This window comes from Gymnoscopelus microlampas (assembly GCF_963454915.1).
Source record: "Gymnoscopelus microlampas genome assembly, chromosome: 12".
In the NCBI taxonomy this organism is placed as follows: domain Eukaryota; kingdom Metazoa; phylum Chordata; class Actinopteri; order Myctophiformes; family Myctophidae; genus Gymnoscopelus; species Gymnoscopelus microlampas.
This window is the reverse complement of record NC_139949.1, coordinates 47,924,120-47,946,810: the sequence shown is the minus strand read 5'-3', so window position 1 is coordinate 47,946,810 and position 22,691 is coordinate 47,924,120. Positions and strand designations below refer to the sequence as shown.

Sequence of the window (22,691 nt, the reverse complement as noted above, 5' to 3'; positions counted from 1 at the left end):
TCGTGTCAGAGTGGACTTTGGCATTTTCAAAGTGCTTTACAACTCACGCCTCACATTAACTATTTAACACCACCACGACAGAGGCAGCCATGCAAGTAACCTGCCTGCTCTTCAGGAGCAGTTCGTGGTTCAGTGTCTTGTACGGCCGGGGGAGAAGATTATGTTTTTGCCCCGTCCGTCCGTCCGTCCATCCGTCCGTCCATCTGTTTGTCTGTTTGTCTGTGTGCAGCTAATCCCGAGCACCACTGGACTTAAATGCGTGAAACTTTGCAGTTTGCACACACACTCCCAGTAGTCCAAGGAAGAACCTTTCACCAGCTTCGGATCCTATCAATGCACTGAATGGGACATTATCACGTTTAATCAGACTATTGATTGGTCTAATTAGGTGAGATACTGACCCACCCACGTTTAATCAGACTTGATTGGTGAGATACTGACCTACCAACGGGGCTCAGTAGGTGTTTTGTCATTATTCTGTGGGTTGATAAAAGTTGGTGCAAACGCTCACCCCAAAACATGATTTACGATTTTGACGGTGCTGAGTCGGCTCAAGCGAACTTGGCAACGTTTGGCACGGCAACTCTCGTGGCTCAAGTTCGCTTGAGACAGTGCGCCTCGGTCGCGATCCAAAACTATACTTTATACAAAACACCCACTGAGCCCCGTCGGTAGGTCAGTATCTCACCAATCAATAGTCTAATTAAACATCGGTAGGTCAGTATCTCACCTACTTAGACCAATCAATAGTCTGATTAAACATGATAATGTCCCATTCAGTGCATTGACAGCATCCGAAATGGGTGCACCTCTACTCCAAATATGTAAAATCATGGTGGTGCTAATTATAGGCCGCTTCACGCTTTGGCCGATAAAGGGCCGTGCACACACCGGGAGGGATTATTTTGTGCGATTAATTCACATGACTTTAAACTGCTGTTTGTGTCATTATGAGAACGTGTGAATGACCTTCCTTCGTGCAAACTCCTGACAGCGGCGAGGGAGCAGCTGATGAGGGAGAAGGATCGCCGAGCCCGGCTGCAGTACGAGCGCACAGTGGAGGAGCGCTGGAGGCGCCTGGAGGAGCAGAGGCAGAAGGAGGAGCAACGCAGGACCGCCGTGGAGGAGAAACGCAAGCAGCAGCTGGAAGAGGACAAGGTCAGCTCTTCACCGTCGCCTAGTTGTGCACTGGCTCTCAACGTGCCGTTTGGGGACCGCCAGGTGTCCTTGAGGGTCCCCCAGGCCCCAGCTAAATGATTGGTTATTAGGAACAAATCAAACCATGGAGGGTCGCACTCAGAAATAAAACATATTTATTGTCCATAATGTATTGTCCCATATGCTTCAAATTGACAAGATGACTCCTTCATCAGTACAGCTGGATAGACAAAACCGTATGTCCTCTTGTCAATTTGAGGCACATGGAGTGTGACCCTCCATCCTACACATACGGGTCTGTAACTCCGACAGTGTACAAATGGAACCCTTACAGGTCCATTTGGTTCCATTTATACACTGTCAGTGTTAAATGAACACTGAGGATTTTACAGTGTAGATCGGGGTACCCGAGATAAAAAGAAAAAATCTTATCAAATGGGGGCCTAATGCACATCAAACTGGGGGTTCTCATACTTTAAAAGACTGAGATTCACTTATCTAGTGTTACTTATTACCAGAGTACCGCATGTCTTTTTAAAAGTGCATGTAAGTTGGAGTTCGCAGTTCCATACCTCACATAACAGTAGATGTGTTTGGTAAAACTGCAGCTCATCAATAAGCTTACCACATACAAGGGTCAGAGAGCTACGGTATGGCTTAGAGAACAGAATATAGACTGCAGGTCATATTAATGAAACTATTTAAGTAATAATACACAAAAGGAAATGCTATAATGTGAGATATTGGCACTGGTGTGCTGCGGTCGTAGGCACAAGGCCGAGTGCCGTAAATCAACACTCCAGTGCCAATATCACGGTGTAACACGACCTCCGGTGTGTTGCAATTATCAATATTTAAGATTGGATGTCAAGACAATGATATTACGAGCTTATTATGAAAATGTATTCTACAACTAAGAATTTTCTTTCCCTTTAGAATATCATCCAGGGCCTGGCTTGCAAGTGGGATAAACTGTTGATTCAGCCCCATTTGAGGTATATTCAGGTGCAGACTGGCCATCTATTTAATCCATACTAATTTGTCAAAACTAATTTTCAGTTTGTCCAGTTGCAAACTAATGCTGGTTAATGTGACTGACAGCTGGAGGCTGTTGCTAGGTTACATGTATAATGATGAGATCAGATGCAGTCTGGGTGCTGTGATCAGGATAAATTTGCAGTAAGAATCAGCCAATCAAAGTGCAGGGTTAAAACTGGTAAAATAAGAAACATTATCATTCATGGTACTGTAGATGTCGTCGTGCTTGAGAAGATGTTGAATATGAGATTTTTTGTAACTAGATTCTGATCTAGATTCTAGATCATGTCTATAGAGAATAGAGATAAGAAACACCCTTGCTAAAGCGCACAGCAGTGCATGAGAGACTTAAAGATATACAATTAGCGTTTTCAATACAATATGTTAATATGCACTTTTCCTACAGTATATTATAGCAAAGGCACAGCAGTAGTTCACCAGCTCAGTGGTTAGAGTGTCTGTCCTGATATTCAGAGGGCGGGTTCGATTCCCCGGCCGGGTCATAGCAAAAACTATAAAAATGGGAGCCAATGCCTCCCTGCTTGGCACTCAGCATCAAGGGTTGGACTGGGTGTAAGTCCCTGCGATATACTAGTGCCATGTCCAGGGGGTGTACATCATGCCTCGGGGCTTCACGGTACACAAACAGGAGATAGGCTTCTGATCTGTGGGCCACATGGTTGGGGAACTGTTGGTAGTACCCATGGCTACTTACTTAGGGCAGTAGTTCAGCAAGTGTGGTACGAAGTGTAACATACATACATTGTGCTGTCCAGGAGCGTCTGGAGGCCCTGATGAGACGTTCCTTGGAGAGGAGCCTGCAGCTGGAGCAGAGGACCCGCCGCTGGATCCGCTGTCCTGCAGGAGGTAAGAACAATGGAGCTCATGTTAACTGAGCACTGGGTGGATGGGTGGTGATGATTGATGATGGGAAATCAGGAGATATGAGAATATAATGAAGGGATGGGATTATTTTACGGCAGGTTGGACATCATTACACTAAACAGCCTGTCAATGAATTACAGTAGACTGTTTGTATGAGATTGAGAGTGAGTACACATACGTGTGTGTGTGTGTGTGTGTGTGTGTGTGTGTGTGTGTGTGTGTGTGTGTGTGTGTGTGTGCGTGCGTGCGTGCGTGCGTGCGTGCGTGCGTGTGCGTGTGCGTGTGCGTGTGTGTGTGTGTGTGTGTGAGGAGAGAGAGAGAGAGAGAGAGAGAGAGAGAGAGAGAGAGAGAGAGAGAGAGAGAGAGAGAGAGAGAGAGAGAGAGAGAGACTCTCTACCTGGCCTGCTCCTTGCATACAGCCTGGCTGCTGAGGAGAGCATGGATGCATTCATACTGCGTGTGTTTCTCCTCCTGATGTTCCACAGAGAGAGATGGAATGGAGGTTGAATCTGAAGGCTTTCATTCCAAAATGCTGCACATCACATTTTGGGGATGTGTGTTCCTGTACACATCCATGCAGAAATACTGCTGCATGATGTTCTCTACAATGCTAGCGAGGGGGCTAAGATAATACACAATATAATAATTATCCATATTTACCTTTTACTTTCATGCCAAACATTATTTTAACATAATCCCATTTGTTTATATCGTAGTTTGGAATGCAACTCTTCATGCACACCGTAATAGGCAATGAAAATGCAAGTAACTGATTGGCTGACTAATATATTAGATACCGTAAATAGATAGATAGGCAGGCAGGCACGCAGGCAGGCAGGCAGGCAGGCAGGCAGGCAGACAGACAGACAGACAGACAGACAGACAGACAGACAGACAGACAGACAGACAGACAGACAGACAGACAGAAAATTCAGTTGTCATATATTTCAGCATCACTAGTAAGAAACAGGACAGAGAGAGAGAGAGAGAGAGAGAGAGAGAGAGAGAGAGAGAGAGAGAGAGAGATCTACTGTAAGCTTCAAGAGTAAACACAATCAAATTAGGAGAAACCCAAATACTATCTTAAAGTAGGAATCAAAAACGCAATTTAAGGTCTGGTCTGGCTGTCTGCACCAACCTGGATTTGCATAACGTATGAGCTGTTAACAGATATCAATGAACAATCCAGGATGTAGAGTTAATATGTACTGTCAATCTGCAGTGGATATCATTAGGAATATACAATATATCAACAGTAATACATATTTTAGCGGTTGGGATGATTAAGAAAAAGACCTGTGTCCTTGCATGTGCTTCTCCCTCCCAGCTTTCCAACATTCTGTCACAATTCAGAAAAAGCCAATAATATTCAGAAGCCGTGTATTAACTAGACCTCAGAGAAAGACAAAATGATAACAAACCAATATGTGGGACGGCACACTACTGCACAGAGAGCAAACAATGGACTCACTTTAGGTTTGAGGTTTAGTTTATGCAACAGTGATCTACATTACTGCAGGCTATGGCAGCCAGGGTTATATGCTGAAGAGTATGGTTTTTTAGAGCTGTTTCTTCATACATGGAATACAATGGAATCGCTATACAGGTTCCATGATCACAGAACACAGAAACAGATAAAGAACAGATACAGATGATGGACAGTATTTTGACTCACGTCATGGACCTACAGTAATACAACCCAAAGTTCAGAATCAGCATGGCATTATTCAGTCTCACCGCCGTCCACTGAGGTTAGGTTTAGAGGCGCACTCATCATTGCATTCCTGTTGGGGGCGCTACAGCCTCCATCCAATCACAGGATGAGGCAGTCCTCATATCAGGTAAACTGTTCATAAAACATGATTTATACTAGGTTGTGTGCCGGTAGCCTGGTAAACCATCCCGGTCGTGTGAGTTCACATTATCATGTGTCTTCTGCAGACCGGTCTGGCCCCAAGCGCCGGGTGGGCGTTTTGCAGAAACCAAAAAGTGGAATAGCCAATAAGTGTCTGCGCTCAGGGCCCTGTGATTGACAAATGCTGAATTCACGCGACCGGGATGGTTTACCAGGCTAGTGTGCCGGTGCCGCGTGGCCGAAAATAGCGGATCTACAAGCCCACATTGCACAGTGCTGCAAATGCGTTGTGGGCTCGTAGGTCTGCTATTTTTGTGCAGCCGTAAAGTGTAAATCAGGCGTATTGGCATAAAGGCCAATACATAACCCTTTCCGACGTCGGGAAATCTCACGGTTTCGCACAGGCTTTCTAAACTATAGTTCAGAGAGTCAGGACATCTGGAGGGAAAGTTCTGGGGACCGCCTTTCAGAAGCATTTTGTAGTTATATCACCTCCCATTCACAAAGAACAAAGAAAGGTTTGGACGTGGGAAGGAGTGTGTATTGCGCTTAATGCTCTGATGTCTCTGCTCTGCTCCCGCTACCGCCCTCTGCTGCCCTCTATAGGTGACAGTGAGAATGCCCCGCCCCCTTTCTCCTCCGCTGCCTCCGCCTTTCCCCATGGCATTGCCCGCCCCCTTCCTGCTTCCAGCGAATCTGGTAAAGTTATGCCCCTCAAAACACCTGCCACCCTCCACCTACCACCCTCAACCCACCCACCCGCCCACCCACCCGCCATCTACCCTCGTCCCACTACTGCATCTGTCCCCCCCATGTCATTCTCCCCGGGATTATACAAAATACGTTTATTTGTTTGTTTATTTGTTTGCCTTTAGTCTTGAGTAGCCAGGCGATTGGATATCACCGTCTACCGCCCGGTACGTCTGGTGACATCTAAAGTATTGCTATAGAACAGCAGAGAAAACGTCTGCAGACAAACCTACCGCCCACTGCTTTGAAAACGAATCATATCACCGTCATAATATTAAGGACGGCCCTAAAGTCTTATGCTGTTATTTGTTTTAATCTCGGAATTATTTCAACCCATTTGTAGACCCTATATTTAGTTTTATTTAATTTCACCAGACGTTATCGGTATAGGCAGAGTTCTCTGATCGCCTGACTATACGCGAGACTATTTTGCCTTTGGATGGGGCTGACAGTTGAAGTGAAAGCCAAAGGCAAATGAATACAGTATATTTTCCATGAATTGTGACAGCCACTGTAGATTGTCTCTTGGAGCGTTTATTCTGTGTCCGTCCTACAGAAAGATGAGGAGACAGTTTGTTTGTGGACGATGTACTGTCAGCAGAACAGACATATACTGTTAGTTCTGTCATAACACAAAGCTCTGCTGTCTCAACCACTACTTCAGATCATTGTTCAGATCAACTCTGCAAATGCTGCAGATTGTTTCTTATTCCAAACATTTCCTCTTGGGTTAAAGGTGCAGAAATAGTTCTCCAAGGTCAAAAGTGGGACACTACAAAAGTGGAAAGTGGGACACTACAATGGCTGCATATTCTGGAAATGAAAGAGAAAGTTAATTGTGTGTGGAACGAGCAAGCTGTTTGGTGTATGTTCTCGTGTGTGTGCTGTGTCAGTGTATGTGTACAGTATGTAATCTGTGTGTAGTACGTGTGTACAGTTTGTTTGTGTGTGTGTGTTGTGTACGTACCTCTGAGTGTTAAGCGATACAGCAATTTAGTTTTAGCATTTAGCTGAGGGTGTTCTACAGAAGACTTTCACTCAGTGCAACCTTAAAGGGCCTATGACATGGCCAGAAAACATCATATTTGATACTATACGTCACGTGGTCTCTCTGAGGGCACATTGCATATATCTACTGTACAGTGAATTACAAGAAATAAGGGCTAAGAACCGTAAATGTCGATTTTTGGACGTCACAGGCTCTTTAAAATGTATACTTTGTCAACATGTCCTCTCAATCGAGCGATGGCATTCACGTTAAACCTGATCACCGTCAACGTGATAACACATCAATGACGAAGGCAGCATGACAGCACTTAATCGCACAGATATTATTTCTGGTATTGTGTCGATTGGTGCTGTATTCAATGTTTTCAATGTTGTTTGGGTCTGGGGCTTTTCTGTATATGTGTATCAATGTGAGGTCTGTACGTTTACCGTGCTTGTTTTGTTGAAAGGAGAAAACAAATGCCTTTATGTGGTGGATAGGGATAGTTGATACAGGCAGGTGTGTTCACTGTACCCCGAAAATACCAGATCTACAAGCTCACAACGCGTAGCACCGCGACACGTTGTGAGCTTGTAGATCGGCTATTTTCACTATTCGTTAGACGACGATGTAAATAGGGCTTACTGTAAGTGTTTACAGGCTCTATGCTGACAGGCTTTGTGCTTGTCAGACAACAAATAATAGTGGCATTGGCTATGATTTGCACTGTGTTATTGGAGAAATCAATACGCAGTCTTCCTGGATGACGGCAGCATTTCCCTTTTTTTACGCTTGCTCATCGATTTGAAAGCAGATCAGGAGAATTTGATCCCAGCTAAATTAATGACACAGTGTTTTTTCTTGTTTGTGTCTTTATTTTATTTGTATTGCTTGCCTAATGACGCTATGCGGTACAGGATTATATAATACAATATTGTTATTCAACTCAAAGTATTCAGCCTATTCTCCTGGCTACAGTGAAGAACAGCACATACAGGCATGCTCCTTGTCTGTCTCTGTCTCTGTCTCTGTCTCTGTCTCTGTCTCTGTCTCTGTCTCTGTCTCTGTCTCTGTCTCTGTCTCTGTTTCTGTCTCTGTCTCTGTCTCTCGCACGCGCTCTCTCTCTCTCTCTCGCACGCGCGCTCTCTCTCTCTCTCTCTCTCTCTCGCTCTGTGTGTGTGTGTGTCTCTCTCTCTGTCAATGTCTTTCTGTCTCTCTCTGTTTCTCTGTCTTCTTCTCTTTCTCCCTCTCTATGTTTCTGTCTTCTTCTCTTTCTCACTCTCTCTGTCTTTCTCTTTGTCTCTCTCTGTCTTTTTCTCTCTGTCTTTCTCTGAATACAATAACGCTCGCCCCAAAACACTCTCGCCCCCGGGTTCAAATCCAGCGACCTCGGGAGCGGTCGCCACCAGGTATTCCTAAACGTAACCTCAGTAAGACTATGCCTAAACCTAACCTTATTCCTAAACGTGACCTCAGCAAAACTATGCCTAAACCTAACCTTATTCCTAAACGTGGCCTCAGTAAAACTATGCCTAAACCTAAACATAATTCCTAACCTTAACCTCAGTTAAATGAATACAAGAATACAAGAACCGCTGGGGGGGTTGTTTTGGGGCGAGCGGTTACCCTTCATCTCTGTCTCTCTCTGTCTTTTTCTCTCTGCAGTTTCTTTCTCTGTGTCTTCTGTTATTTGTTCCTCCACCAAACATGTTTTTTGTCTGTCACTTGACTGGTTGATGTGTGGTGCATGATGTGTGTCCTCACAGCACCCTGCAGCCCTCACAGGTCACCCTTCCGCGGCAGCCTGCACCCAGCTGACCCCAACAGAATAGGCCTTCAGGGAGGCTCCCAGTCCACCCCCAACACACCCAAGGTCAGAGCCCAGCACCACCCCAGACCCAGACCCAGACCCAGTAAACACACTCCTTTACCCAGGGTTTTGACCCAGGGGGGACAATTGTTTTTAACAACTCGAGCCCTATGTACAGTTAGAGCACTTATTCGTATGACAAATAGCTAAAATAGCAGATCTACAAACTCACAACTTGTCGCTATGTGACGGCGGCGACACGTTGTGAGTTTGTAGATCTGCTATTTTAGCTGTTTAGGATTTTTTTTGGGGGGGGAGAAAAACGAACATTTTGACAGATACGCACAAATTTGACCAAAATGGCGATGCCAGGGTTAATGTGGTAGACATACCGTATTGTCCACACTATAAGGCGCATCTGAGTATAAGGCGCACCTTCAATAAATGTATTATTTTCATATATAGGGCGCACCGCATTATAAGGCGCATCCGCACTATAAGGCGCACTGACGGAGCGCCTTATAGTGCGGAAGCCAAGGGAACCAATATTGATACATATATAAGGTGCATCGGATTATAAGGCGCATCCGCACTATAAGGTACACTGACGGTGCGCCTTATATTGCGGAAAATACGGTACATTTTTGATAAAGTTGTTAGATTGTGATATTATCAAACATAAATAATTAAACATAGTCTAAATTTCCCAAAAGTGTTTAATTCAGTCTTACCAGAAGCAGGGATAAAACATATCCCCACCGGCATTAAAAATCAATGAACAGAGGGGTGGATATCAAAATCAGAGGTGTGGATCCCCCCCACCACTCCCCAGCAAACCCAACCCTGCATTTGCAAATGCACAGGATCTGAGGCAGACACATTGCAAAGTTCTGAGTGACTGAGTGATTTTGCAGAGCAGCCATTGTGCTATTTCTGGCCAGTGATTACTCAGACAGCTTGGTGTGTGGGTATTATTGGGTGTTCTGCATGGAGTGGGAAAGTAAGTGTGCACTGGGATTAACATGTGGTCTCATCACAGATGTTTCATTACGTTAAGGCCATGACTCTTCCAGAAGGCTTTTTAGATGACATCTTTGTGAGCTTAATGACACGTGTGTCATCATGAGCTTAGGACTTGTACTGTGCTGTGTGTAATGTGTTGTGTTTTTAAAGTAACTGTTCCTATAACGCTATAATGTTCTCCTCTGGGGTCTTTCAGAAAGAGCGTTTGCGGAGAGAGAGGAGGACCGCATCCCCGGCGTTTGGGTCTCCTGTCAGAAGAGCAGAGTCCCCCGCCATGGGCCCCAAGCACCTCACTTCCCCTTCGACCCCCAAGTGAGACCCCTGCCGTCTTTATTCGATTAGATAGGAGAAAATAAAAATCAACTATTTAAAAAAAAAAAGATTAAATTGATTATATCAATTTGATTAACTGTTGTACCCCTAATCCGGTCAGCTACCGGTGTTCCCCCCTGCATCTGCCGTAGAAAAGAAAATGAGAGCATCAATGCCTCTTTTTGTGTTTAACTCTGAATACCAAACTACGTCATTGGTTGGGGGGGGGGGACATTCCCAAAGCAACATTCTCTGATTTCATATAATCCATTTAGACCAGGAACGCAGCCGTGTGGCATTTTAAGATTTCCTTTGGGCTATTCAAAAATAGCAGATATATAAGCTCATAGCACGGCACCGAGTGAGCTTGTAGATCTGCTATTTTTGAAAAATGTTGTGCAAATCTTTGTACATATATATTTTTTTAAAGCGAACATTTTGTAATTCAAATCTTTGCTTCTGGGGATCTCTGGAACATTTGGAACATATTTTTTCCATATTTTTTTATATTCTTTTATATTTTAAATATTTTTTAAATATTTTTTCCATATTTCTTCCGTATTTTTTATATTTTTTATATTTTTTATATTTTTCATATTTTTTATATTTTTATATTTTTTTAATGTTTAAAAAAAAAAGGATTTGGAAAACATTTTTAGAATCGGCCTCAGGTCTTAATGGGTTAAATAAACAGAACCGCTGACTTACCTTCAGAAGTCAAACATTTCTCTCTCTGGTCGCAGGCTGACGTCCAAGATGCGTTCTCACTCTCCCAGCGCTGTGCACCAGCAGCACCACCTGGCCTCTCCTGTAAGACACCATCCCATCCTGCCCACCAACGACAAGAAGACGCTTGACGACAGGAGGGCGGACAGACACGGGGACGATTCCAAGAACGGGACCCCTGTGAAGAAGAAGCGTGGCGTCAACAGCCCCGATGCTGCGGTATTACAAGCTGAGAAAACCCCCGACACCCCTAAGAAAAGACTGCCTAATAAGACTGAAGGTTGTGATCAGAGCGTCACGGGCGAGCCGTCGACACAGAGGGATTTCTCTGACCAAAAAGACCTTACCGGCGAAGGTCGTGACGGTATGACTTCCAGGACGGATACCCCAGAGAAGAAGGCCCCAAAATCTGATGAGAATGATCCGGATGCAGACAAAAGAAGAGGTGAATAAAGTGTAGTGAACTCCCAGATCCAACCGTTTTTTAATACCAGTATGCTTTAGTTGCATTTTGGGGGAAATGCTACATGATTATCCTGGGCTTAAACCATTAAAACCGGTAAAGGGTGTAATTTTAGATTTTGGCGTTGGCTATTCAAAAATAGCAGATGTGTACCAAGCTCACAGCGTGTCACTTTGCTTGTACATCTGCTATTTTAGACAATCTTTTTTTTAACAATCTTTAAAGTGTGAGAACTACTGATTTAGAAGGCATTTGTAGAATCGACCACAGGTCTTAATGGGTTAAAAGAAGACAGTTGGTTAGGGCTTCAAATTACGTTACAAAAGACTGGATATCGTCTCTGTCGGGTAGAAACCTCACATGTCCAAAACTGTTACTTTTCAGGATTCAGATTCAAAAGTATCAAAAGTAGCAGATCTACAAGCTCAAAACGCGTCACATTTCGAGCTTGTAGATCTGCTACTTGTGATGCTTTTTTGTGACGCTGTAGTATGATCAAGTAGGGCGTTCATTTACAAAAAAACACAAAAAGTTAAAATATGGAGATAAGAGGTTTCTGCCTGACAGCAACGATATGTCATTTTGTAAAAGTGTGTAAATAAAGGGTCTTTCTTTCTTTCTTTCTTTCTTTTTATATCCTTTGTGTCAGAACCGCTGTCGCCTGCTCCAGCAGGGAAGCTGGCTGCAGGGACGAGCAGCGCCGAGGAGGCGTCCAGGATCCTGGCAGAGCGCCGGCGCCAGGCCCGGGTGCATAAAGAACAGGAGGAGAAGAGACGCTGTGAAGAAGAAGCAAGAGGAAAGGAGGAAGAACGGTGAGGAGACAGTTAAAAAAAAAAAAACATGCCGCAAAAGCAGGAAGTACGATCAGAGCTGCCAGCAGACAGGCAACAAACACAGTCCAACATATCGTTGTTGTCGGGCAGAAACCTCCATATCTCCATATTAATAACTTTTTGTGTTTTAATGCCCTACTTCAGGGGTCTTCAACGTTTTCAGGCCAAGGACCCGCCTAGCTGAGAGAGAGAGATGAAGCAGGGACCCCCTCTAGATTGTATAAAAGTGTGCTGCAGATGAAACTGTTTGTTTTTTTTTACTTGGTCTGCTCTTTTTTTCCCTCTACACCTATACCTCTTTGCCAAAAATAGCCGATCTACAAGCTCACAACGCCTCGCAGCGCGAGGCGTTGTGAGCTTGTAGATCGGCTATTTTTAGCTTACGTTCTCCTCAGAAATGGGATGCTAGTGGTTAAAGATATCACACAAAGATTTGGCGGCCCCCCCTACTGTAGTAACTCTGAGGACCCCCTAGGGGTCCCGGACCCCCTGTTGAAGACCCCTGCCCTACTTGATCATACTACAGCGTCACACAAAAAGTATAAAAAGTAGCAGGTCTAAACATTACTCTTTGGTATAGTGATATGAATGCATGGACATATGCAGAGAGTGTTTGGATCAGCTGCTCAACAGTGCCAGGCACAAGTGAACGGCAGCAAACAAGCTTTTGATTGGCTGAGATGCATTCTCAAATCTATGTAAAAAACAATCGTTGAATTAATTTTTTTGACAATGCACCTAAAAATATCTCATATGGTCAATCAAAGTTGGTGTTGTATTAAACCTTTGCCTGTGTGTTTGTGTGACTAAAGGTCCTTACACACCGGGGCGTTTTTTTCATGCGAATAATATGTTTTTTTTTTAAACCTTATAAAGTCAATGCAAGCTTACATGGAGCAAAAAGCGAAAAAGTGAAGCGAAAAAGCGTATTTTAATTATTCGGAACAAGTCCGAATTTTGCGTATATTCGCATATTCGCCGGTGTGTAACCGCCTTTTGGGTTGCCAACTACCTGTAATTCAAATAAGGCAATAAACCTTTATTTCTAAGAAAAATAATGACGCCAGAGAAAAAGACAAGCAGTTAAATAAGGCACACACGTCTTTTAGTTTCCAAGTAAGGGACGTTTCCTTACTTCAAGGGACATTTGGTAGCCCTAGTGAGAGTGAACGTTAACGAGGTCACGTCTCTGTCACCAGGCTGAGAGCAGAGCAGCTCAAGAAGCTGCTCGCGGCGGAGCAGCAACGCAAGGAGGAGCAGAAGGAGGCCCGGAGGAAGGAAGAGGAGGCGAGGAAGGAACAGGAGGAGCTCAGCAGACGGAAGGAGGAGGAGGAGAGACGAGACAAGGAGGCGCAGGAGAAGGAGCTACAGACCAACATGGACATGGAGGTCTGTTACCGATGTGCTGCTGGGTCGTGATGAGTCATTTTGTATTGTATCTACGAAATGTGTGAACCTTGTCTTTGGCTTAAACTTTGATTCGTGTGCATGTTTTGCTATTCACTTGACAGTAAGGCGAAGTACACAGTTCTGATGATTTATGATCTGTTATATTACTTTAACAAGCTTTATGCATTATTATTATATTGCCATTCTCAAACCCCAAACAGAAGGAAAAAGCCAAGGCACAGGACAGAGAGATCCAGATGCTTCAGGAAGAAGAGGAGAGACAACTAAGAAAGAAGGTGTGTTTCTAGTTAACCGTCCAGCTTCTAAAACAGAGCCAATATTGACAGACAGACAGACAGACAGACAGACAGACAGACAGACAGACGTTTATTGATCCCGCGAGGGAAATTACGTTTTCATAATATGTACATGAATAACTTTAGAGAAGAATACAGTCGATCTCAAATCTTGACACCGGTCAATTGTGGATGCTGTATTTTCCAGAGAATTGAGGAGATCATGAAGAGAACCAGGAAGATTGATTCTGAGGCAAAGGTACTGTAAGCGATCAACACCGTTTTGACTACATTACAGTAGCTCTGCTCAGCTTCTAAAAGGGTGGGGAGGTGTTGTTGGTGCCTGATTGTATGATTTTGTGCTCTCGAGTCTTTTATTTTATTTTCCTTCTGCTGCTGTATTTTCAAATGAAATCTGTGGAACTTTCGCCACACAGTAGCTTTTTCTTTTGTAAACTGTGTCTCTTTTGTAATTATTGACATAATTAAATGCCATCGGTGGTGATACTTTTGGTTTTGTGTGCTTTCTTGCCACGACTTTTAACCGGGTCGTCTGTGTGCCGCGTTGACACAGAAGGAGGAACAGGTGGAGGATAAGCCTGTTTCACCGCCTCCAGGTAGAGTATGCCGTTCCAGTCACCCTTCGAATACCTCTGGTAGCGCTTAACGTCCCTGCTTGCTTCACCCTTCTTCTCCTCAACCACTTTCATCCTGCCATCCCTATTGTTGGGCATGTCATTATAGGCCAAAATGTTAAAGAAATGTCACAAAATGAAAAAATAAATAAATAAATGTTTTCAATATTTTCAATAATTTTCTAAATGTTTCAAACATTTTTAAACATAAAATAGTAAGAATTCAAAAATCATCAACATAATAAAATGAAAAAAAAAATATTTTGTATGGTGAAAATAAGATCTACCTTGTAGATTGTCTATTTTCGCTACTCATGCAGGACGAAGTATATATAGGTGGTTATGGGCCGATTAATATTTCGTCACACGACCGTCTCGCTCGGCGAAATCCGTTGTTTTCGTCGGGCCACGCAGTCGCGGTCGTGCGATGAAGCATAAATAAGGCTTCATGCTTTGCTGCTATATCAATTAAGAGAAGATGTAATGTCTGCAGCCCTTAATGAGCTGGATACTTGTCAGAGCATGTTGGGCATGAGAGTCTGAGCTGTTTGGGTGCCAGATTTTGGACCAGTGAGAGAGAGAGATGCCCGTATCCTCCCTCCCCTGTCAGCATGGTGCTGCATGGCTACGCTCAGGCTGTATCTTTACATTCATCAGAAGAGGATGGGCCTCGCCCTGCATCATTGATTGATCCATCTGAGGTCTTTGGCTATCGAGAAGGTTCTCTGTTGCCAGTGGTGTAAAGTAACTTTTACTCAGGTACTGTACTCAAGTGCAGTGTTGAGGTATTTTTACTCCACTACATCTCAGAGGCAAATATTATACTTTTACTTCACTATAATTATTTGAAAACTTGAGTTACTAGTTACTTTGTAGATTTTCATTATTATTGCAAAAACTACACTAACCACTTCAGCCCTATATAGATTCTTTTTTTTTTACTTGTGAAATGGGACATTCTGCATAATGAGAACTTTTGCTTTTGGTACTTTTTTTTGGGTACATTTTTATGCCAATACTTTTGTACTTTTACTCAAGTAACTTTTTAATTCCGGATTTGTACTTGTAATGGATATTTCTACATTGCAGTATTGATACTTTGACTTCAGTACAAAATTTCCACCACTGTCTGTTGCTGTATCTTCATGAGTGTGGTTGAAGCTGCAATCCGGAACTTAATTCAATGAATAGAAGTTAATTGTAACCAATCTGTATGGTAGAGACTCTCGGTACAATATAACTAGTACATGTGCAGCAGCAGTGTTTGGAGGTGATCTCCCTGCTGTCACATTGATGCATTTGGACCCTGGTGTCGGATAGGACACCTACTGGTTGGCATTGGTATTACTGCCTGAAGCTCATCTCACAATATCTTCCCTGACCGACTGAGGATGCCTTTAAGTCCTGAGGCCGATTCTACAAATGCCTTCTAAATCAGTAGTTCTCACACGTTCCCGATTTTTCTAAAATGTTTGAAAATAGCAGATGTGTCACTTTGTGCCACGCTGTGAGCTCGGTTAACCACTCAAACCCTATATACACTTGTTGTTGACCGGAGTCCCGCAGGGCTGTATCCTTGGCCCCCCTCGTTTTTTCTTTCTACAACCAGAAAATAGCGGATCTACAAGGTGCTTGTAGATCTGCTATTTTTGCTGAATGTTCACCCCAGAATAGGGTTACTAGGGTTTGAGTGGTTAATGGCAGAACGGTAGAAATACGGTCTCTCATGCCGGAGTCTGTGGTTCGAATCCCGGGCGTGACATGAAACTTATGGATTGCAGCTTTTAAGCTTTAAAACTCAAAGATAACCAGATATGGATACTGGTATCCATATCTACAGTAAAATATGTTTTGCATTTTTACAACGACATAGAAATGCAATATTTGGTGAGTTATGACTTGATGGCCAAGGACCTTTCTCTGAGAATGCTGATGGGGTGACTCTGTTGCTGCAGCAGCGTGGAATGACAAATGACCTATTTACTAACACAATAGGACCGCGGGGTGTTATGTGTAAAATTAGCTGCTCCTTAAAATATACACCTGGATGTGTGGTAGAGAACAGCTCTGTACAATGTGGTGCGGGTCTTTTTTTGTCCTCCACAGGGGAAATCAATGTTCAGATTAGTGGGGAGGCGAATGAGCAAGCTATTCGAAAAGTTGAATTTCAGGTCAACGGCCCGCTCGCGGCGCAGGATGACAAGCGAGAGCCGAGTGCCACGGCGAAGAGAGATGCAATCGAGCAGGCGCACAAACAGAAGAGTGTTCAAGTCCAAAAAGTCATCGATCAGCCAAAGACTGCTCCGTCGAAAGCACCAGACGGTGAGAATGAACAGAATGGCGCGCCAGTGAACAAAAATGGCGCCGCCCAGCAGGGTCTCACGCGGCAGGAGAGCCAGGTAGCGACCCAAGAGGTAAACAAGGACAGTAAGCAGGCAGACATCAAAGTCACTGACCCAAAAAAGACAGCCGATACCAAAGCAAGTGGCGTAATGAACATAAAGATTCATGCCAGCGCTGAGGTCAGCAAGTCCCAGAGCCTCCGAGAGGAGGTGAAGGTCACCACGTCCAGAACTGAAGTGGTGGTGAACGTCACCAGACCCGTCCTGGCACCCCTGTCCATCGGGCAGCCTTCCCTGCCGCCAGTCATCAAACTGGAGCCCATGGACGGGAAGGACACTGGTTCCTGTGACGAGGTCCAGTCCATGGAGGTCAGGTCAGTGACGTTATAACGGGTGAAGTGTATATGTTACAGTATGATTGGAAAACCAGTCAGATTGAAAAAAAGGAGTGCTCGTTTTCTTCGAGTTCACCAACCGGGACGATGATTTACGATTCTGTCCCTATCGGGTCATAACTCGGATGGCGCAGAGTCGGCTGAAGGTGACTTGGCAACGTTCGGCACGGCGACTCGCTCGCCTAAGCTCGCTCGCCGGTGCCTCTCGTGGCTCAAGTCTCCTTCAGACGGCGCGCCTCCGTCGGTGAAGACGAGTGCACCTTTCTCAATATGACTGGTTTTCCAATCATACTGTAGCATATATATATATCATCAAAATGGACTAGATGTGCTTGTCTATTTAAAGGGGTTCTAAGTGATAATTTTTGTAGGTTAAAAAGTTTTTTGTTAAAATGTTAAAGTTCTATATTCAGATCATCATTGAGTGTTTGTTCAGTAACAAGGGTATCCCAGTCTCTACAGCTCTTTAGTAAACAGAAAATAATATATTTTTAATTCCAGACTTTTACTTGTAACAGACTATTTCTACATTGGCAGTATTGATACTTTTACTTAAGTAAAACATTTGAATACTTTTTCCCACCACTGAATATAAATCAGGCTTTTACAGTCGCAGGTGAAACACTGATTAACTTCAATAACCTTTCAGCCCAGAGCTCATATCTATCCCAGAGTTCTCGCCCATCAATGAGGTCCAGAACAGCATCAGCAACACGCGCGCCCTAGAGGACCTGCTGGACCTCACGGGCAGCGTCAGCTGTCCCAAAGGCTCCTCTGAAAGCACCGTGGTGGGCGACTGCAACAAGAACCTGATCGGGGGCGTCTGTAGTCCCATGACAGATTCAAAGCTCATCCAGATGCCTCCTCCCCCGTCTTCTAACAAGCTCAGCGTCCAGTAATGACATGTCTCTCCTCAAAAATAGCATTCTCTCCATCTCTCTCTATCTCTGCCTCCTGCTCTCGTTTTCCTCTCCGTTGCTCTCTCTCTCTCTCTCTCTCTCTCTCTCTCTCTCTCTCTCTCTCTCTCTCTCTCTCTCTCTCTCTCTCTCTCACACACACATACTTAAGATATGCATTGTATTGTGTCTGAATCTGAATCTAGTCAGTGGTTCTCCTAATAGTGAGTGTGTGTGTGTGTGTGTGTGTGTGTGTGTGTGTGTGTGTGTGTGTGTGTGTGTGTGTGTGTGTGTGCGTGTGTGTGTGCATGCATGCATACGTGTGATTTTTTGTTTTGTTTCATTGAATTACTGAAATGATTATAATGAATATGCGGGCGTGGCTTTCAAGGTGTAACCAAATGTCCATTTCAGGGGAACGCAACCACTGGCCACAGGTATTAATCATCTAAAAACACTGTAATCCATGAATAGCGATTTACTTTAAACACCTATAATATATTCAATAATCATTCTTGCGCAAATGTACAAATTAGATCTTGGTTTAATGATACTGTGTACGTGTGTGTGTGCGTGCGCACATGCGTGTGTGTAAGACTCTAAGAAGGAGAGATTGAGCAGGGATTTTGTGCCCAATTAAGCCTTTAAATTAAATACCAAGTGCTGTGGATTCAAGGAGTAACCATGTTTTATTTACATCAGTCTACTTTTCAACCCCTTCAAATCTAGTATTATCTCCAGATAAGGTCATAGTGTTACAGCATGCTGTGTGTGTGCGTGCATGCATTGACAAAACTGATCCAGCCTGTGTCTGGCAAACTGGAAAACAATGGGATAATATGATCTTAGATATATCATACATCATATATCATCTAGAGCAAACACAACAACAACAACAACAGACTGATCCTGTGTGGAGACATGTACTGTGACAATATATTGTGCAGGGAAGAATTACAATGACTTTTGCTCCCAATGTACAGAAAATCTGGTCATGGATTGTTCACTTTATAAACGTCTTTCCATCGAGCTCATTCCTTTTAGTCTTGGCTACCTTTAAGGATTTTTTGCTATATTTACAGTAGTATAGACTACATAAAGTGAAGAGTATAGGACCCTTAAATCAGTGTTAATATTTGTCATATCATACTTTTTCTCTCCTCTTCAACTTTGAGCATTTTGTGGTGAAGGGAAGCCACACCCTTTCCCCGTGTGGAGATTGTTGATCAGGTTTCTTCGACTACTTGATTGTTGTTATGGCCATTGAGAATTGTATTTCTCGTGTGCCATTTCCTGATGTAATTTGCCGAATGAAGGTTTTGTTGTGTGACAAATTAGTTTTTGTTCTTTTAACCAAACATTCTATGTTGTCCTGGTTGTGGACACTCAACCTTGTTATGTATGTACAGATGTAGCCATTGTAGAAACGCAGTTTTTTTTACTGCATGCTGCACAAAGATGCTGCCAGGTGTGTCACTTCAAGGAAATAATACACAGTAAAACCTCAGTGTTCATTTGACCGCTTTCAATCTGCTGTCCCTATTTCGGACATTATCATTAAAGTAAAAGAATTCCCCCAAAAATGTCAAACATTTTCAGAATATTTAAAAAATAGTGAAAATGGCAGATCTACAAGCTCACAACCCGTTGCGATGCTACGAGTTGTGAGCTTGTAGATTGGCTATTTTCACTATTTATTGTATGACATAGTATTATCTAAGTGGTTAACTCTAACACAATTTTTACTGTGTGTTAAAAAACAAGTTATGGTCTGCTCTGGTACCTAGTTGGCAGGGAGACCTTGGCAGGGAGTTTGTTTTATAATAAAAATGAATTGCTTCTACTTTATATTGTTCAAGAAGAATAATAGAATAATCTGCAGTAGTAATAAAGGACCGATGAAGGATAAATGCATGAGGGGAATGTCTACAGTGGCTATTACTGTACAGTATACTACTCTGTATTGTCTATCCTGCTTGGACAGTGGAACTGGAGCATGTGTGCCACAAATGACTGAACCCAGTGTCACAATGCACCATCATATACCTGCACCACCCCACATGGTAAATACATAGCCTACTACAGTGGCATTAAACAAGGCACATGCATACGACGTAACCCAACTTTTGAAGTTTCTGCTGCAGATATTTAAAAAATATATACATGTACCCTTAGCATAAAGATAGAGGCTTTTTGAGTTGTCTGAAAGGAATTAGCCATATAGCAATCTACAGTTAACTATGGATTTGGATTATACTTTCTGTTCTACACTGACTGATTGCTTAAAAAAACACTAGTCACAGTTTTAGGATAAGCGTTTAAGGCTATGTAGAATATCAGGCCAAAAGACTAAAGTATTTATGTTAATACAAACTACACAATTCAAAACATAAGCTATTACAGTCAACCTAAATATGATGTAACTATTGCAGACCTTGTGCATGCTTAGCATGGTCATAGGATAAATACCTGTATCAATAAAATGTTAAACTGCTGATTTTGTCTTGTGTTTATTTTGTTAAATTAACACTGAGGATTCAACGGATTTAAAATTATAGCTTTAACGTAGCTATCATTTTTATATTTTATTTTCCCTGTTAACTGTAAATGTTTAAGTAATTACAGGTGGAGCACATAAGACTTGCATATTATTCCTACTTCATATTAAGCACAGACACATTGATTGATTGAATACTTAACATGATTATTAACAGTACCGGTAGTGCAGTCAAGGTTGCTAAAAGGATAACACAAAAAGCCCCAGGGGCTTGTTTCCATTGTGGTCCATTGTATTCAATTAATCACTAATACGTATAATACATGATACATAATACAATACACAATACAAATATACTACAAAACAGCTAAGTAGAATCATAGTGTATTTAAAGAGAAAGGAGGAGGGGGGAACTTTGTTCACTTGTATTCTGAGGACAGGAATTCAAACATTGATGGAACGGTTACCTTTCCTTCCATTCACCTGAGGTCATATTAAGTCCCCTAATTCTAAATATTATAATATCAGTATGATAAAGGATTTATTGCATAATATTGTATATTTGTCTGTCACTAAATGTTTAGATGAAGTCAATACACAGGACCCCAATGGAAACAAGCCATAGTGCTTTCTTGGGTTTAATCCTTTTAGCATTGTATTTGTATTAATTAAACTGTACTTTCTGTGCTTTTTTTGCAAACTGTTAATAAAGTATTCAATCAATCAATTAATCAATCAATCAAACAAACAAACAAACAAACAAACAAACAAACAAACGAACGAACAAACAACCCATACTGCTTTGAAAGTGTAATAGAGTGGTCTTTTGTTGCCACCTTGTGGTGAAAAATGCAATAATAAAAGTGAAGCCTGATTAGGCCTATCTAGTATCTGACTGAAGATGTCCACTTACTGAGTAACAAAAAAAAAGCCATGGGTTTCCGAGGCTACTTAATGAGTGGCCGGACTCGGAGGTCTGGAGCCAGGCTAATGTGTTGCCAGATGTTGCGAAAGAAATAAGCAAGGTGTATGAAAACAAGCTCAAAAGATGCAACTAGGCCACATGAGCACTTTAAACCTAAATACATTGGCTATTTGAAAATAGCAGATCTACAAGCTCACAACGCGTTGTGACTTGTGAGCCTGTGTACATGTTTTTGAAACATTTAAAATACACATATCTTGTATGGGGTCCCTGGGACAAGATATTGTCAGATCTGTGTTAATTTGGGTTGTCCTTCAGATTTAAAAAGTTTTAGCGCCGTTAATTAAACAACATTTAGGAAAGAAGCCCAGATAAGAAACTATCCACTTTAGAAACAAGCCCCAAAAAACCGCAACCTGCAAATACCAACTCGTCGGCCTCAAGGTCTGCTGAGTCGGCGCGCCTGGCTCCGTCATGGTCCAAAACTATACTTTATCGGCGAAAAAAAAGGTCCGCGGTTTTTTGAAAAAGTACTGTCCCACGAGGGAATCGAACCCAGACTCCCAGAGACAGTGGACGGACAGTCCAATGATTAGCGAAGCGCGCCACTGAGGCCAGTATCACAAATGGGTATTTGCAACCAACTTGAAGCCTCGATGGTTGCTTGTGGAAATACAGAACTGAGCGGCACTGGCCAATAGAAAAAGAGTGTGCGCCTGGAGCGCACACTCACTGCTTTGTGGCGCAGAGCTCCGCCCCAAACAGCTCTTTGGGTGCGTTCGAAAATACAGCACTGAGCGCACTGGCCAATACAAACTAATAGGCGAGTGTGCTCCGGTGCGCATTTCCGAACGCACCCGTACTCGTCGAAACGGGTGAAAATTACCTGACAGTAAAGTGGGATCAGATCAGCAGGAGACAGGCTAAGACAAGGTAAAAATACAGATTTTTGTTTAGTTTATGTATTTATTTCATTTTGCTACTTGTATAGGCCTAAACTTTCATGACGTGAACACTTGCACACAATATTAGCTACCACATATTAATATTTTATTTGTATTATTTGCCTTAAATTACACTCGACAATCTGTGCAATATTAACATGTGTACCTTTCGTGTGGATCAATATTTTAGTTAGAATTAGAGACAATAGACGCATTGTGAGCTTGTAGATCGGCTATTTTCAAATGGCCGAAATGTATATAGGGCTGAAGTTTTTTAATGATAATAAAATAAAATCTACAAAGGTACTATAACTAAAGTTTTCAAATAATTGTAGTGAAGTAAAAGTATAGTATTTGTCTCTGAGATGTAGTGGAGTAGAAGTAAAAGTATAGAAAATTGGAAATACTCCATCAAAGTAAAAATACCTCAAAAGTGTATAAAGTAGCCTGCCGGTTCCACCACATGGAAGCGGTTATATTGGAACGGGAGTTGCATATACAACCACATGGTGGCAACAGAAGACCACTCTA

At 42.8% G+C, this 22,691-nt stretch overlaps 1 protein-coding gene across 1 annotated transcript in view; it reads left to right on the top strand.

Moving 5' to 3' along the window:
* map7d2a (MAP7 domain containing 2a) overlaps positions 1–17,797 on the top strand; it is a gene marked incomplete at its 3' end in the record, with an annotated part of 28,056 nt that extends 10,259 nt beyond the window's left edge. The window contains exons 5-17 of the mRNA XM_084074357.1: positions 995–1,158; positions 2,973–3,063; positions 5,543–5,635; positions 8,441–8,547; positions 9,704–9,819; positions 10,563–10,990; positions 11,658–11,820; positions 13,041–13,230; positions 13,452–13,526; positions 13,735–13,785; positions 14,101–14,143; positions 16,268–16,877; positions 17,548–17,797. Coding sequence (XP_083930483.1) covers positions 995–1,158; positions 2,973–3,063; positions 5,543–5,635; positions 8,441–8,547; positions 9,704–9,819; positions 10,563–10,990; positions 11,658–11,820; positions 13,041–13,230; positions 13,452–13,526; positions 13,735–13,785; positions 14,101–14,143; positions 16,268–16,877; positions 17,548–17,797 — 2,381 coding nt within the window. The remainder of the gene's footprint in view (positions 1–994; positions 1,159–2,972; positions 3,064–5,542; positions 5,636–8,440; positions 8,548–9,703; positions 9,820–10,562; positions 10,991–11,657; positions 11,821–13,040; positions 13,231–13,451; positions 13,527–13,734; positions 13,786–14,100; positions 14,144–16,267; positions 16,878–17,547) is intronic.
* Between the last annotated feature and the right edge of the window lie 4,894 nt (positions 17,798–22,691).